General features: G+C 35.7%; 1 protein-coding gene across 7 annotated transcripts in view; it reads right to left on the reverse strand.

The window, feature by feature from the left end:
- ROBO2 (roundabout guidance receptor 2) overlaps positions 1–18236 on the reverse strand; it is a 1305913-nt gene that overhangs the window by 73013 nt on the left and 1214664 nt on the right. For all 7 annotated transcript variants that reach the window (XM_059392157.1, XM_059392155.1, XM_059392153.1 and 4 more), the window contains exons 14-17: positions 15184–15305; positions 6966–7197; positions 3512–3636; positions 1041–1212 (exon numbers count right to left, since the gene is read on the reverse strand). In XM_059392157.1, the coding sequence (XP_059248140.1) occupies positions 1041–1212; positions 3512–3636; positions 6966–7197; positions 15184–15305 (651 nt within the window). The remainder of the gene's footprint in view (positions 1–1040; positions 1213–3511; positions 3637–6965; positions 7198–15183; positions 15306–18236) is intronic.

Raw genomic sequence — 18236 nt, forward strand, 5'->3', positions numbered from 1 at the left:
AGGCAAAGACTTGGAAATGGTACAAAAGAAAATATGTGAATGGCCAATAAAACACACGTAATGTTGTTCAACATTATTAATCGTCAAAGAAAACTGAGTAAAGACAATAGTGAGGTACACTTTCATACTTGTCGGCATGACTAAAATTGTGGATGGTTAACATCAAATGTTGGTGATGGTGTAAAAAAAATGCAAGTCATGTTCTTTGCTAGTGAAAGTATAAAATTATACAATAATATGAAAATCTTTACAGTTTCTTATAAATTATGTCAATCCTATTACCTAAAAATTCCACCTCTAGATATCTCTCCAAAGGAAATAAAAACTTGTGTCCTCAAAAAGACTTACACAGGAATGTTCATGCCCTCAAGAGAAAAGCAGAGAAACAAAATAAGATATATTCGTTCAATTGAACACTGCTCAGAAACAAAAACCTATGAATTGCATGATACATACATTGGTAAGTCTCAAAAACATTGTTTAGTGAAAGAAGCCAGACACAAGGTATTATATTCTGTGTGATTCCATTTACATATATTTCAAGAACAGGCAAACATAATCAATGCTAGTAGGGAAAAATTGTCTGTGATGATGATAGTGCATTTAATAGGGATTTCTTATTTGGGATAATATATTTGGATTACAAAGTTTCTTTTGGACTGTTTCTGGTGAAATTTTGACATCTTTCTTGCTTAGAGGATTTGAAACACAATGCACTTTCTTCAGTAACTGTCTCATTTCTTATTATATTTCAATGACATCAATATTGTTAGTGAAATTATTGATTAAAAATTATTTTCAAACTGACTTTCAGCATTTAAACACTTAGTGATTATAATTTGAAGAAGTTTCTGGGAAACTTGAGAGCACAAGAAATTGCTAACTATTTGTATGAGAAACCCTAGTCAGTCAACCTATTTGCCTATATGATGAGTGTACCCTCTTCTCATTGCTGCAGATCTACTCTTAGGACACAGATTAAAAATATCTACCTTTTTGCCAGTTGGCTAACTGATAACAGGCCACAGAGATGTACTCACCAATGATTATAGGCTGCGGCTCGCTTTTTACTCCAACCCCTGCACTCGTACTAGCGGCAACCTCTACCCGGTATTGGATACCTGGGAACAACCCACCAATTATTACAGATCGAATGGCTGCATCCACAGTTTTGTTGATATGGAATCGTGTTTCATTCCCCAGGCACCAGATCTATAGAAATGTAAAGTGAGAAACAAAAAGAATATAAAATTATCCTTTCTGTCAAACTGATGACCTATTTTTTTAGTAGTGACCCATCTATTCTCTTGGCTTATAGAAGTATTTGTAAATGACATTTTCTAAAGGCTAATATTTGCAATTTATTTATCTACGTGTGTGTGTGTGTGTGTGTGTGTGTGTATTAAAGGAAGAACAGTAGGAGAAGCTAAAACCACGCCATGTTCCTTTATATATTACAACTAACACTGAATGCATATAATGCAGTGATTCCTTAAACACTTCTGGAGAGTGTTCTTGGTTGCAAAGAGTATTTGGGTATGGATTAAAACTCATAAACTTCTCTGATTAATTTATTTATCAAGGTTTATTATGCATGTAATCTATTAAAACATGGTGATTATTAGTTGTAATATCCAATGGATATAGGTGCACATCTAAGTAATTTATATTCTATTTAAGAAACTATTAACTTACCCAGAAGTAGTTAACAAGATTAATTGACCTAAGTTATAAGTATTGACTGAGATGAAATTAAGGCCAATATTTACATTGACAGTAATAAATCTCAGTATCGATCAAAACATATGGACATATACACAGACACATTCATGAGAACAGAGTGGTAGATAGTCTTTGAAAACCAATGTGAAAGAATCCAGGCTTTTACTCTAAGTAAAAATCAGACTTTAAAGCATACTTTGTCCTGGGATATGGAGATCTGTTACTGTCAAATGCATTATAAAAGGAATCATACTGTATATACATATTTGCATTCATAATCTACAGTATTTCATAATCTACATGGAGATACATAAGTAGAAATACAAATGGTTTTTTGAAATAGGTCAATTCCTGGAACTTTTTATTTAAAGTAATTCTTACTTATTTCTTTTATTTACACAATGATATCTATGTTACTAATGTAGGAATATTTAGGCCTAACTAAAATATACACTTTGTGACCGAAATAAGGCACTCTCATATGAGTGAGAAAGCTTACAACTTATAACAAAAAATACCATGTTATAATCAATATTGGTATATCAGTAAATGGAAGTTTAAGATATTTAGTTCCCAATGATACAAAGGTAAAATCCTAACCTCATTAAAACATAAATACCAGAATAGATCATTCTTTGCCATTGTACCCTAATCCTTATAAAATTTATATGTATGCATATATATTTATAAGTAATTGTGATTCTTATATTTCTTACACATTTCTTTATAAAGTGATGGGGATAATTTTAGAGTTAAGTGCTTGTGTACATGGTATCAGTAAGCTAATCATTCATTAATTTAAGAAAATTCTATTTTGAATTTTATTTTTTCTTAGAAATAACAGAATTCAACCTGCAATGCTTTCACTACAATTATTCAGCTTCATTTTACATATCAACTCTAAACTTTTTGGGTGAGATGGGGTGTCTAGTTTTCTATTCTTATAGATATATACAACATGTTAATTGTTAGACTCCCATATACATTTATTAATAGCAAAATCATAGTTTTGAATTTTTATAAGGTTTAATGAGGTTTTACTAACATATGTGTTCTAATCACATCACAGCTAGTCAGAGTCTTATTTCCCAAAGTTAGACATCTTTTGTCTGTTAAACATCAAATGATGGCAGGAAAACAATGGATCTATAGTTTCTAAACAGCAACAAAATTATCATTAGAAAAATGAGATAATAAACTACATTTATAAGTTTTTTCATAATTTGTTTTTATAATGGCTCCCTTTTTCAAGTGAAATATTTTCCAAAACCTCAATAAATTGACCAAAAGAGGACTTCAGAGTGGGAGTTGGTGCCATCCACCTCCTATCCCCACCCCAACCCTCTAAACCCTGGAAGCATCTTTTTATGAGAACACGGTTTAAAAATATCCCTGCTAAGGCCCCTTACACAGAAATTTAATAACAATGATACAGGACTTTTAGGATGAGAGCTGCACCACCTACTCTGTACCCAATCTCTCTAACTCTCTGAGGTTCTGGAATCATGCTCTACAACCCCCGTCCCAAAACAAAACAAAACAAAACAAAAACACTCCACTGTTCTGGTTTACTCGTCCAGGTGAGTTTTTGTTATCTGTGTCTTGGAGTTAGGTCCCAATGCCCTAGGCATTTGTTTCTTTACCTGTCACACAAAGATAGAAAAATTACTTTACACTCAGTCTCAACAAGAGGGCTTCTGGAGATGAGCTTCATGCATGTGACACTGAGACCTCTGGGAAGCCCTTCTGTGAGCCCTGCTTCTTCACCCACTTCTTCACCCACTCCTACCTTGTATTCTTGGATGATTCCATTCTGATGATCTGGAGGAGGAGGATCCCAGGAAACACTAATACTTGTGCTGTTGTGGCTTCCTACTGTCAGCACAGTGACAGATTGTGGAGGGGCACTTGGGGCTGCAAAGGAAGCGATTAGGGTAAACACCAACTGTAAGTCTTGATGTGCATTAATACTGCTTATAGAATATGGATATGCAGACAAGAAGCAAGAGGACTGGTTTCCAGTAGCTCTCAATTTGCACGTAGTATTCAACAGTGACAGTTTTTTTCCAAAAATTGCCCTTTCAATATAATGGATAGGTTTAATGCAAACACAACAGCTTTGCTAATATGTGCTCGCTAATAAATTTAACAGCTAACATTCTGATGAGTGTTTTCTATATGTCTCGCACTGAGTTAAGCATCATATTTGATGATCACACTAACCTCAAGAAGTAAAAACAAATCTTATCTCAATTTCACAGAAAAGGAAAGCGAAGACAACTGTACGAGAATTATCTAAGTGAAACATCAAGGCAGAATTTGAACCTAGGTATGTCTGGATCTAGAGCTTTGATCCATGTGAGAATAGGCAGGCTCTCTTTCTGAAAAAAACACTCCTATCAAAAATATTCTGAGAGTGGGGCACTTGGGTAGCTCAGTGGGTTAAGCCTCTGCCTTCACCTCAGGTCATGATCTCAGGGTCCTGGGATAGAGCCCCTCATTGGGCTCTGGGCTCTCTGCTCAGCAGGGAGCCTGCTCCCTCCCCCACCCCTGCCTGCCTCTCTGCTAACTTGTGATCTCCGTCAAATAAACAAGTAAAATCTTTATAAAAAAATATTCTGAGAGAATGTATTCCAAATTTTCATCAACCATTATCTCTGAATGGTGCCACTAATAATCTTCTTGTTTGGTATGGTTTTGTGTTTAATACATAAAAACAGAAACACAGCAATAAATTTCACCAAAATAAGAAAAAAATACTTTTTTTTTTTCATATCAGGTAAAAATAATTGACTTATACATTGACTCCTAATTTAAGATTTAAAACTTATTTTATGTTGATGGGAAAGAAGCTCTGAAGTTACAAATGAAAACAGTTCATGTTGGGTTGAGTGTGAAATGGATAGATTTTAATTTCCTACAGTTCCCATCCTTTATGGTTTCTCCTATAACTAATTATAATCACACTGAGAAAAGATGAGTGAGAAAAAATTTCTGATTTTAGACTGCAGCATCTGCTCTCCAGTCTCTCTGAGAGTTGAAAAATACTAATCTTATAGGAAAATTTATCAATTCTCCTTAAATCTCTGAGTAGGAAAAACAAAATGAAACAATAGTTGAAACAAAATTCAAAGAAATTGTGGTATTAAAGGATTTTTATGTGAAAGGTTCAATGCTTTCATAACTCTATACAGTTTAACCTTTGAACATGTGTACAATTGAATGGTGAAAGATATTTTAAAAGCCTATCCATTAAATCTCCCATGTTCCATAAATTTGTCATCGAGGTATGTCCATACGGCACTGAGATAGAGGATATATACAGACATAGTAGCACAATATTGCCCTGTATTATTCCTCTGTCTGATAATATTGTTGCAACATATGGCACGATGACATAAATCTAACCACCTGTTCACTCATTTTGTAGTTATTGAGTAGATTGCACTGAAAAATAACACTTGAAAACTGGTTTCTCATTTGCCTTGCTGCTGGCTTGGAGAGAATACCATGCCTGCTTCCTAGCAGGTCAATTATTCCAGTGCTCTGCTTCTACAGATGTGAAGCAACCCAAATCACTGCTTATCATTCCCACACACAGCCCCACTGAGCTCCATTTGTTACCTTCAGAAGGCCACATAAACTCTAAAGGGATGCATGCCGAATGGTGAAAGATGTCTAATCCAGAGGAAAAGCCTAACGTCAGCAAAAATTCATTTTTGGAAGTGCGCTTTAAATGCAGCACTCTATATTACATTCACCCACTCCAGTCATTAGTAGTACACATTTTCAATATAAAGTAGAATTTAATGGTGGATGAACATATTACTATTAATTTTTAGTAGTTTTTTTCTTTACATATCCTAAAAGTTGATTAATACCTTTAAAGATATGCACTTCTGTTCATGTCAGCATATCACAGCAGAAAGTTTTCACTGTGATGCTGATTAAAGATATGTGCAATTTAAAAGCTCTTTGGTCAAACACAGACATCTATGGTACCATAAGTAACTGATACACATTTTCTTAAGATTGCTTTCATACTGATTTATGAAAAATGGCCATTTTCCAGGAGCTTTGTAAATAAAATTAGTAGAAAATCAGAAAAGGAGGAGATTATTACACTTGGCATCTGACTTTTTGTACTTTTAATACCATTTATTATAAGCCTCTAGTTTAGGGAAGGAGACACTAGTACAGGGACTGGTCAAATCTACATTAATTTCATGTCCATCATAAATTGACTTTAAAGTATCTGTGTGCAGGGATGCCTGCATGGCTCAGTTGGTTGGACAACTGCCTTCGGCTCAGGTCATGATCCCGGAGTACCAGGATCAAGTCCCGCATCGGGCTCCCAGCTCCATGGGGAGTCTGCTTCTCCCTCTGACCTTCTTGCTCATACTCTCTCTCACGGTCTCTCTCTCAAATAAATAAATAAAATCTTAAAAAAAAAAAGTATCTGTGTTCAAAAAAAGTTTCCAAATGGAGGGGAGAAAATGTCACTAATGAGAATGTTATTGCAAACATGCAAGTGGCCTTCTGATTAGAAATTATGAGTCAGACAAGCAGAGTCCATGGGGAAGGAGGCTTATTAAAGAAAATGTCGCACTTTACTACATCAAAAACCGGAAAGTGACAATGAACAGCCTGCATTCTTGAGTTTATAAATGAGTTTATAAACCCGTTTATAAATGAGTTTATAAACCCGTTCTTATGATATGAAGCCAAATGAACTCAACCATGTTAAGAAAAAAAAATATGGGAAAATATTGTAATCAAATCCCAATGTACTGGTAAAATTTGGAACAAATGTCTGCTTAAGAAAAAAAAATCCCCTTACTCGAATGTCATTTTTTTTTTTAAAAGTTGTCATATTCTATGAGATTCTTGGAATAAAAAGAGAAAAGGCCACTTCCTGAATTCACTTTTTATATTCTCTCCTGCTATTTCTCTAAGGTATATGATAAACTAGAACTTGAAGAGAAATTATCTTGGGACTCCTGGGTGGCTCAGCCAGTTAAGCGGCTGCCTTCGACTTGGGCCATGAGCCTGGGGTCCTGGGATTGAGTTCCATATTGGGCTCCATGCTCAGTGGGGAGCCTGATTCTCCCTCTGCCTCCCACTTCCCCTGATTGTGCTCACTCTCGCTTCTCTCTTTGATTTAAAAAAAAAAAATTAAAAAAAGAAAGAAATTGCCTCCATTATGGGTTAAGTTGGCTTTTGTTAGAAATCTGAATACTGACCTTCTTCAGTAGTACGAATTATTTTAGATTCACTGTCCATTCCTTGGAACTCATTAAAATAGGGTCGAACTTTAATTTCATAAGTCACCCCCTTTTTCAGGTTGACTAAGACAGCACTTCGCTCAGTTGGGACTTTGGCATCTAAATTCTGCCATGTTGATGTTGCCTGTAGGCCGGAGGTCTGGCGATACATCACTCGGTAGCCCTGAATAAACTGGGGTTGGCGATCGACCTGAAAAACACAGCAAAAATCTTTTGAAACCAAATAGAAATATTGTAGACATGACAAGGAAACCACGCACATCCTAATTTCTCCTGTCCCTATTTTAGTCTTCGTCAACTATTATCTGTGGGATGCCATCATTTTGTAATTCATCTCCCTGCTTCTGATACCCAATTCCAATTCCGAGTTCACATTGCCTGTAAGTTATGATTTCCAAAATAAAGAGTGGGACAACTCTCTCTCCTGCTTAAAATACTCCATAGTATCCAAGATGTTTACTTAATTCAAATTCCTCAGAATAGCAAAGGCCTGACAGGCCTAGACATGCCAATTTGTCTAGCTTCACTTCTCATCATCCTTCTCCTATATTCCACAGTTCCTATTTTTATGGTTGGACATGTAATGTGTTATTGCTCAGGAATTTCCATTCTTGTCTTTGTCTATTCATTAATACCTTCGCTCCCTCCAGTCATTTGAGTTCCTACTAATCAAGTTACTAGTCAAGTTACATTCATAACTAATATCCATAAGCAAATGTTATGAATGAGATGGACAAGGAGTTAAGGAAGCCTGGAGGGGAGAGGACGTTGATAGAATCAGGAAGGGGAAAAAGAACCAGTGTTGAGTTCTGCAAGGAAAGTAGGACTATTTATTTCAGAGGAAGAAGTGTAGAAACAGCCCATATAAATGTCTATGCCTGGAGGAAGTGTATGAGAAGACGAGGAGTTGTGAAGTTAGAGCATCTATTTTAAAGGCATTTGAAAAGCTTATACCCACTAGCAAATATGAAATGAAAGACTTATTAGTTTATCAGTTTCTGGCTCCTTCAAGAGCCCCACTATTGGCACAATTTCACAATTTTTTTTATCCTTTCATTCACTTAAAGGTATAGAGGATAAGCAGCTGTTTTTAATGAAAGTCAGATTTTTGAATCTGAATATCATATCAAGTAAAAATGTGAAAATGCTGTTTTGTTCAGTCATAAAAATTACATGAAAACCGAATATATTAAAAATGCAAGCTAAAAATAAAACACATCCTTACACATTTATTCGACAATCTCTATTGAAGTTTTACCATTGTTTCTTCTTCAGGAAGAAAAGGATTTTTACCATTTTAAACTTTTTGAATGTCTTGCCATTTTTCCAGAATTGCTTGATTTAAAAAAATAACTATAACAGAAACTTCTTCAATTAATTTTGCATATATTCTAGCTTAATAACATATTCCAAGAAGCCTTTAACTTGATAAATTTCACTGTCAGATACAGGGTAAAATTTAATGGAGAAGAGATGGAAAACCTCATTTCAGGAAGGTTGGGGAGAGAAGAAACAGAGAAGGAGATGATGAAAAATGGCTATTTCAACTTTTAAAAAATTTCTTTATCCAGCTGTTAACACACTATGAATAAAACGTATTGTCTCATGTATTAACTGCTTTTTTAAAAGATTTATTTATTTATTTATTTGAGAGAGAGAGAGAGAGAGAGAGAGAATATGCATACATGAATGGGGGCAGGGCCAGAGGAAGAAGAAGACAGGAACGCCAAGCAGACTCTGCGCTGAGCTCAGAGCCCCCCTAGGGGTTGGATCCCAGAACCCTGAGATCAAGACCAGAGCCAAAATCAAGAGCAAGAAGTTCATCTGACTGAGCCACTCAGGCACCCCAGTCCCACATATTAACCTCTACCATTTATTCTCCAGTTGTAGCATTTTAAAATTATGTTTAAGTGGGAGTTGGAAACTTAAAGAAGCTCAATCAAAAGAGAATGGAACTTGGGGTTTTTGGGTGGCTCAGTGGGTTAAGCCTCTGCCTTCAGCTCAGGTCATGATCTCAGGGTCCTGGGATCTAGCCCCGCATCGGGCTCTCTGCTCAGGGAGCCTGCTTCCTCCTCTCTCTCTGCCTACTTGTGATCTCTCTCTCTCTCTGTCAAATGAATAAATAAAGTCTTTAAAAATAAAAAAAGACGGTGGAACAAAGGGACATTTTTCTGTATTCAGAATGTCCAAGCTAAAAAAGTCCATGAAGCTGGTGGGCCTGAGCTTATGTGTTTCTATGTATAGCTCATTCTAGCTTCGCAGATGAGCCTTAACAACTAAGAATGCCTTCGTCCACCTGACAGCATTCTTACCCTCAAAGATTCTCTGGAATTGGGGCTACACTTACAGCAGGCTCTGCCAAGATAAAGTTCGCCCAGCTCTGATGCCAAAGCTCGCAATCTTTGAACCTTCATACATGCTACCAGCTTGTGTTTGTACCAAGAGATGTAGTTTTTGAAAAGCCATTGTTCTGACATTATAAAGCGAGGCAGCTCAAAAGCAAAAAGTTAAATTTATGAGAGCCAAAGAGAGGTGCCTTTAATCAAAACTGTCAATGTTCAAAAATTCCTTGCAGCATATGTTAAAACAACATTAAACTGGCATTTTATAAACTTCTCGGCATTCGCTTTAAGTGAATTTATATACTGAAAGAAAGACATAACTCACAATAATAGCTTGTTAATACTGAAAGAAGCAAGCTGTGTTTTTAAGAAGAACATTAAGCAGCTGTTTCCAGATGAAGAGAGTCTGTAAATCAGGGTAAATTGGTTTTATCCATGTTTGGTTTTCATTAATTAAGTGTTTTAGGGACTTTATGAAGCTAATGTTTACTACACAACATTGCCTTGCTCGCTTCATTGTATGCTGCTTTCAACCCCTATATTCTAATGGCCTACTTAATAAGAGTTTAACTTGATTTTGTGCAGTTGCAGTAACTTCTTTTTCAGAAGAAAAGTTGTTGTTACAGGTGGAAGCAAAAATGAAAATGCTGAACACTACCTTTAAAAAAAAATAGGTGGGATTTTTATTGCATATGTGTTCTATAGCACTGACTTGTGGTGCACATTTTGACAGGTGGTCACTTTCAAGTTAAACCAGATGCTTGTTACTAGTTTTATTAACATTCTGTTTATAAGAAGGAGGATTTTCTTTAGTGTTGATTATAATCAGAGTCTGGCCACAAATCCATGGGTCTGTAGAATTTAAAAAAAGAATCTGTACTTTCTGAAATATGAACAAAAAAGCATTGTTTTCGGGGAGAAAAATGAAATGAAACAAATTTCCATCATCCAGTCATAATGTTGCAAGTGAGTTATAGCTCAGCCTTTTAAATTTTCTCAGCCTCAGTTTTCTTATTTCACTCAACAGTATTCATATTAGAAGGGCCTAGAGACAATTAAGTTAAAGAACTTTGCAAGTTTCAGGGACGCACAATGATAAAGCATCATTGGTAAGTAAGGGATCCGCATGTAGTCCGTATGTGGCCAGAGGGGAAATTGCGCAACACCATTGAATTGAAACCACATTCCATTAAAATGTGTAAGTGCTTACCACCATCTTCTCTATTAAAAAAAAAAAAAAAAAAAGATCCATCCAAACTGAAAACTTGAAGTGAATTTTCTTTGTTGGGCTTAGCCTGTTAAGGATGAGTGCGCTTAAAGCCAAATTCTGAAATTCTAGTTTGCCAATGGACACTTTCACTTTCAGTAGCTGTTATGTTAAAGGGGCAAAGGATCTGTGATTTTTTTTGTCCTTGAACAAAAACACCCCCCACCACACACACTAGAATAACCTTTTTTTAAGCATTTTTAATTTTTTAGAATAACTGCTTTAAAAAAAAAACAGATTTATTGCTATTTTCTCTTGAAACAGTCATGTCTTATCATTTTTGCCTACCCTCGTCATAAGAGCAGTCACTTTGAGAAAGCAGTCCTGGCTAACTATTGTTCCTTCAAGATTAGCCTTGGTAAACCACCTCAGCTGGCAGCATGTCTGACTCCATAGGTTGGGGAATTTATTTCTCTCTTCCAATAACACATCTGTAACTCAAATACTAACAAAGTAATACTTTAAAGACCATGCACATTTAGGAAGTTGAAAATATGGCATGGAAAAAAAGCATTTGGTTACAATTTCTTTGGCAACAGACCACACCCCTAGTCTGACTTTACTTCACTAAACTGACCTCTCAAACATATACTTAATTTCAAGTGTAACTATAAATTCACGGGGAACAATAGCCTGTGATCTAATTGAACACTCTCTTTTTTAAAAACAAAAATACAAGGGTCTAAAAACAACTGATTTGATCATTCAACAGACTGTTATTGAGAGGGTATTTTATAACAGATGTTCTGCTCAGGAGAAACTAAAATGAAAAACATGGGCTCCAGACTCACAGAACTCAACCTCATGAGAGAGAGAGATATGCAAACTAGTCATGACAAGCTTTGTGGGATGCAGAGATGAAGATGACAAGGTTCCTCTCCTGGAAGAACTCCCAGACTACAGACCTGCAATTTTGATCTAATTCGATTTGTTCTTTTAAACTCAGTGACTTTTAAAGTGATTAACTTCATAAACATAATGACTTTGATTCTTACTCAAATAATTTCCACATTTAGAAGCCCCTTAAAAGAGGCCCCTTTGAAACTCCCAACAGAGCAGAGAAAGACTTTTCAACTGAGAATGAGGAAAAATCTGCTATTAAAAATACAATTCTTTCCTTGGCTTTGCTAGTTTTATATTTGGTTAAAGGCACAGAGAGATGGAAGAGGCAAGGCAGATAATACCCCTACTGTGTGTCAATGGAAAAATGATGAGGTCATTTTGTATGCACCCTCCATGGGAACAGGAGAACAGAAATCATTTTGTGCAGAAAACAGAATAAACCTATGCAAAATAATGTTTAAAATGGAATCAGAAACAATGTGATTGTAAGTAATTACTCTTAAAATATTATAACCTTAGTCTTATTTATGTTGAAATTTTATCCAATTTTGTATTCCTAGGACAAAATTTTGATCACATGTTCTTGTTTAAGAAGTAACAAAATGCCCCATTTGGGGCCCTGTGCCAAAATTCTACCATTAAAAAATATTCTTTTCAAATAAATATTTGTCTATAGTTTAAGTAAAAAACACAAAACACAGATTTAAAGTAAATAAGTTCTAATCCTAATTTTACCTCTGAAGTGAGTGTGGGATATTGGGAACATCATTCAACTTGAATACAGGGCTTCCTTTGAGAAAATTAGAGAATTAAGCAAAACAGCCTTAAATGTTATTTTGGGTTTTCCTGTTCTACTATAATAATGCCTTTATATTTCCCCATATAGATGAAAATGAGTAGTGATGCCTTTTCTGGTGCCTGAGGATAAAGTTAATCACTTCTTCTTTGATTGAAATCTCTCTATAGGGTATGTATATATCTGTTATAGCTCTTATTCTTGTGTACTGTCATTGAGAATTTCCATGTTTCTCTCAAGTAGATTTGTCTCTTTATATAGTTCTCCACCACACCTAGGACAAAATTGTTCCATGAGAATGCTTGTTGATGTATTTATTATTGAGAGGACACTGGAATAATTCTCTTCCATTGTATTTTTTTTTAAAGATTTTATTTATTTATCAGAGAGAGAGAGGGGGAGAGAGCGAGCACAGGCAGACATAATGGCAGTCAGAGGCAGAGGGAGAAGCAGGCTCCCCGCTGAGCAAGGAGCCGGATGCGGGACTCGATCCCAGGACGCCGGGATCATGACCTCAAGGCAGCTGCTCAACAAACTGAGCCACCCAGGCATCCCTCCATTGTATTTTTATACTTCAAATACAATTAATTAAGAACTGGTGAAAAACAACCAGTTTTCCTTTCTTAATGTCCTTTGTTGAAGGAGTTGATAAATGGTTACTTTCCGAAAGAAACTTGGACTGTAGGGATGCCTGGGTGGCTCAGTTCGTGATCCCAGGATCGTGGGATTAAGTTCCCGACTCCTTGTTCAGCAGGAAGCCTGCTTCTCCCTCTGCCTGTCATTGCCCCTGCTTGTATGCTTTCTCTCTTGGTCAAATAAATAAATAAAATCTTAAAAAAAGAAAAAAAAAAAAGAAAAGAAAAACTTGGACTCTAAAACCAGAAAGCGAGAATCCAATTTCTTACTTAGTCATTCTTCTACTACAGCAAAACAACAATAATAAAAATAGGGACATACTTATAAATACTTTCCCATTAAAATCATTATTAAAGTAAAAGACTTTCTAGGTATTCCTAACTCAAATGTCCATTACTGATACAATGCATAAGATCTATCACATACGCAGACGGCTTAGCAAAGGATTTTTAGAGGTTATAATAGAGAAAGCTCAGATATAAATGAAAAGTTGGCGCTGGCTGTACAATGCATGGGGAAGAACATTACCTGGCTCTTCTTAAAACACAGACACACTCATAGACACAAACACATATACACAAGTGTTGGTATCCTCTAATGTGGCTATTTTTATGCTATGTGTTATTTTCACTACAGTGGCTATCAAGTGATCAAAACATTTTGGAGTTTGATATAACAGTGGGCAGGTTGACATTTAATAATGCATGGAATTGAACAGTCTCAATGCATATTAAAATATCAATGTATTTCTTAAAATACATTAGCTTTTTAGTATCTAAGTCATATTATTAAAATTATATTCATGTTTTGGTGCTATTATACAAGATACAGCTAAAGGAATGTACAGATGATTTATTTAAATTTAGAAGAAAACTTTATCAAATTAAATTGTTTTGTGCTGCAAATGACATCATTAAGAAAGTAAAACCTGAGAGCCTGGGTGGCTCAGTCAGTTAAGCATCTGCCTTCAGCTCAGGTCATGATCACACGGTCCTGGGATCGAGTCCCACATTGTCTCCCTGTTCAGCAAAGAGATCTGCTTCTCCCTCTCCCTCTACCCGTGCCCACTTGTGCACATTCTCTCTCTCATGCATGCTCTCTTTCTCAGATAAATCTTTAAAAAACAAAAACAAAAACAAACAAACAAAAACAACCCACGGACTGAGAGAAAATATTTACCAACCATATATCTGATAAGGAGTTTGTATCCACTTTATAAAAAAACACAAGTCTATAATAAGGATGAAAAACCTAACTTAAAAATAAGCAAAGAATTTGAATATCTTCTCTAAAGAAGATATACAAATGCTCAAGCACCTGAAAAAATGGAAAATATCATTAGTCATTAAGGAAATGCAAATCAAAACCACAAGGATATTCCACTCCACACCCACGAGAACGGTTAGAGTCAAAAAAGAAAGAATAACAAGTGTTGAGGAGGATGTGAGAGAATCTGGCAAGGGTGTGGAAGAAACTGGTGGAAACATAAGATGGTAGAACCACTTGGGAAAACATTTGGGCAGTTTATCCAAAGGTTTGAGAGTTATCATTTTACTCAGCAATTCCTAGGTAGATACCAAGCAAAATGAAAACATATGTCAACTTGTTCTCAAATGTTTAGGGCTCCCTGATTCATGTTAGCCACAACTAGAACCAACTGAAAAGGGCATCAGCTGATGAGAAGGCAGAGGATATGATATATCTGTAGGATAGGATGCTATTCAGTAGTAAAAAGGAACAAAGAACTGTTAGATATTATAACATGGTTGAACCTCAAAAACATTACATTGAGTGAAAGAAGCCAGACACAAAAGATCACAAATTGCATGATTTCATTCATAGCAAAGGAAGAGGCAAATCTATGACAAAAAGTAGATTAGTGGGTGCAAAGAGCTAAAGTGGGGGAATGGAGAAGGCACGTTGCAATGAACGCAGGGTTACATTTTCAGATGACGAAATGTTCTAAAACCAGATTCTGATGATGATTGCACAATTCTGTAAATATACCCAAACAGAGTTGTCCATTCTAACTCTGATATGGTAATTATATCTCAAGAAAGCTGTGAAAAAATAAGAAGAAGAAACATGCCATGGTTCTATTGCAATCGATCTATTTTTATTCTACTCTTTTATTCTATGGAATATTTTTCTTTTTTGCCATTAATTACAACTTGATTTTAAATGGTGAGGGTTTCCATTACTATTTGTTTGTGGATTCCCTTTTTCCATCTTTGGTTTGTTTTCTTGAAGGAATAAAAGAAACTGCCATTAAAATTGCTTTTGAAAACTTACCGTCCACGTGACTTGAACTGTGGTGGGAGTCAACACAACTGGAGTATGAAGACGGACAATGACATCTCCTAGTTCTTTCTGTACTTGTCTATGGTCCACTCCTTGTGCTGGTGGGCTGATATCTACAGAGATAACCATTCCCAAAATTTAAAAATTCCTAGTAAAATTTTAATGTGTATTACACAAACCATTAGGTCATTAGAAATAATTGTAGGGCAAAAAACAAAACTTTGTGACAAAAAACATTAAAGCGTATTTATATACATACCATCCCTGCTAGGACCTAATTTGAGAGACGATATTTATCTCTACTAAAATAAAATTAATAAAAGTGTTTGTAATCTCTCACTCCCTTCAAATACATTGTTGTGGAAGATCTATTATTTGCTTATTAAAGAACGAAGTATGTGCCACAAGACATCTCTAGAAGCATCAGTTTTCTACAGATGTTGGCATATTGGAGGACTTTCCCGAGTAGTTAATGGAGCTATCTCTGAAAACTGCTGTTTAGGAATTTGTTCAATCCCTTGTCCCAATTGGTAGATTGTATGTTGTTACTCCTTGACCTATTCCAGACTGGAAGCATGGAAAAGAAAGTGATGAGGGAGACGTGGGAAGTGAATTATGTCACTAAAGGTTAACAAAGTGAGGGAAAGAAGAGGAAAAAGCCCCCAAATTTACAAAAATACTTCTGAAAAATTTAGGATACTTTTTAAATGTTCTAAAGTAATCAATTTTGAACACAACTTTAATATCTGATCAAAAAAAAGAAAAAGAATTCGGCTGTTTTTGGAAGTGATTGGGGGAAGGGAGAAGGAGACAGAATTACAATATTTAGAATCCTATATGCTCAGTCATACATTGTTCAGCTGCCCCAGTATTCACCATTCCCATAATACTAGTCTCCTGTTTCATATAATGGTTTATATTCTGTGTGCCCATTAAGAAAAAAATAGAGAGAAATCATAGACTTCCGAGTTCATCAAATTGATATCAAATACTGAATTTCACACAAACTCAAATCAACTACGCTAACTGTTGCACTGCAATGTTAAGTTGATTTTTTTTTCCTCCAGCTATCTTTTAAGGAAGGAAGCTTCATTTAAAATAATTGATTTTCTTAATCCTGTTTTCTCCTATTTTCTCAAGCCACAATGCAACACTAGGCAAAAATACTTGTAAAGTGCATATCTCAGCCATAATTTAAATTGGATGCACTAAAAAACTGGGACCTACATAGGGGAGGGAGCAGAAGGATGGGCAAATGGGTGAAGGGGATTGAGAGGTATAGGCTTCCAGTAATGGAATGAGTAAGTCATGGAATGAAACCCACAGCATAGGGTAGAGAACAAACTGGTAGTTTCCAGAGTGAAGAGGGAGATGGGCGAAATAGAAGAAGAGGACTCAGAGTACATGTACTGGGGCATCTGGGTGGCTCAGTGGGTTAAAGCCTCTGCCTTTGGCTTGGGTCATGGTCCCAGGGTCCTGGGATCGAGCCCCTCATCGGGCTCTCTGCTGGGCGGGTTTGCCAGCTTCCCTTCCTCTCTCTCTGCCGGCCTCTCTGCCTAATTGTGATCTGTCTGTCAAATAAATAAAGAAAATCTTTAAAAAAAGAAAAAGCGTACATGTACTATGATGAGCAATGAGTAATGTATAGAATTACTGAATCATTAGATGGTATACCTAAAATGAATATAATACTGAATATCAATTACACTCGAATTTAAAATCAAATAAATATTTCTTTAAAGCCGCAGCACAGGAAACATAGTCAATGATATTGTAATAGCATTGAATAGTGATAGACGGTAGCTGCACTTGCGGTGAGCATAGGATAACACAGAGAGAAGTTGAATCACCATGTTATATGCCTGAAACCAATGTAATATTGTATGTCAGCTATACTAAAAAAATTAAAAAAAAAAAAACCAGAAAAGAAAATTCTCAAGGACCTTAGTGTGATGTGGAAGAATGCATATAATATAATCAGAGGGGGAGATAAATCATGAGAGACTGTGGACTCTGAGAGATAAACTGAGGGTTTTGGAGGGGTGGGGGTGGGGTGGGGGGTGGGGTGAGCCCAGTGGTGGGTATTGTGGAGGGCACTGCATGGAGCACTGGGTGTGGTGCTTAAGCAATGAATTTTGGAACACTGAAAAAAAAATAAAATAAAATTTAAAAAATGAAAAAAAAATTAATATAATGATATTTGACATTGGCATTACACATAGTATATAATGAAAGTGTTGCTTTTATTTAATATTTGGAATTTATATCATTAATTCCCAAATTTGATTTTAATTAAAATAGCAGGATTAAAATACCTTAAACCTCTTCTATTGTTTTCCAACCCTCTGTACCGATTTGAGTAAATCACAAACTTATCTCATGACTCAGGATATATATTTGCTATTATTTGGAAAATGTATAATGTAAACGATAAAAAAATGAGTGAAAAAACTGGGACATAAATAATTGGGAACCAGGTTTTGGTGAATTTTTCTCCCCAGTTCCACTGTTTTTCATCCTTAACATAAATAGCAGAGCTATTCTACTTGATCCAGAAAAAAAAATTATTAATAATATGTGAATAATATTAACCTTTGCTGACATATCTGTGTCTACTGTGATGTTGACGCTACAAGTATTTGCTGCCTTCCCAAAGAATTCCAAATTCTATGGTACTTAATAACTTTCAAAATAAGACCTCACACAGCAAAGTGTCCTTTGAAAAGAAGTGCTTCACAGAATGCAAAGCTGCTGAAAGTGTTGTGTCAAAAAATGAAACTGACATTCAAACACACAATATGAGTTTTCCTATTAAATATCTGTTAAGAGAACATAAGTCTTTTGCTCTATATAGTCTCTCAGCTGGATCAAGCCAGCTCACAAACAACTTCTCATTCATCTTTTTGAACCTCTTCACCGAGAAGTTATTTTATGAGCCAAGATTTAGTGACTGGCAGAGGTCTGCCGGATATAATCACACCCAAAGTCTTCCCTACTCTGTGATCTCTCTCGCCTTCCATTAGAGCTACACACAAAAACTGTTT

This window comes from Mustela nigripes, chromosome 2, assembly GCF_022355385.1.
Source record: "Mustela nigripes isolate SB6536 chromosome 2, MUSNIG.SB6536, whole genome shotgun sequence".
Classification (NCBI taxonomy): domain Eukaryota; kingdom Metazoa; phylum Chordata; class Mammalia; order Carnivora; family Mustelidae; genus Mustela; species Mustela nigripes.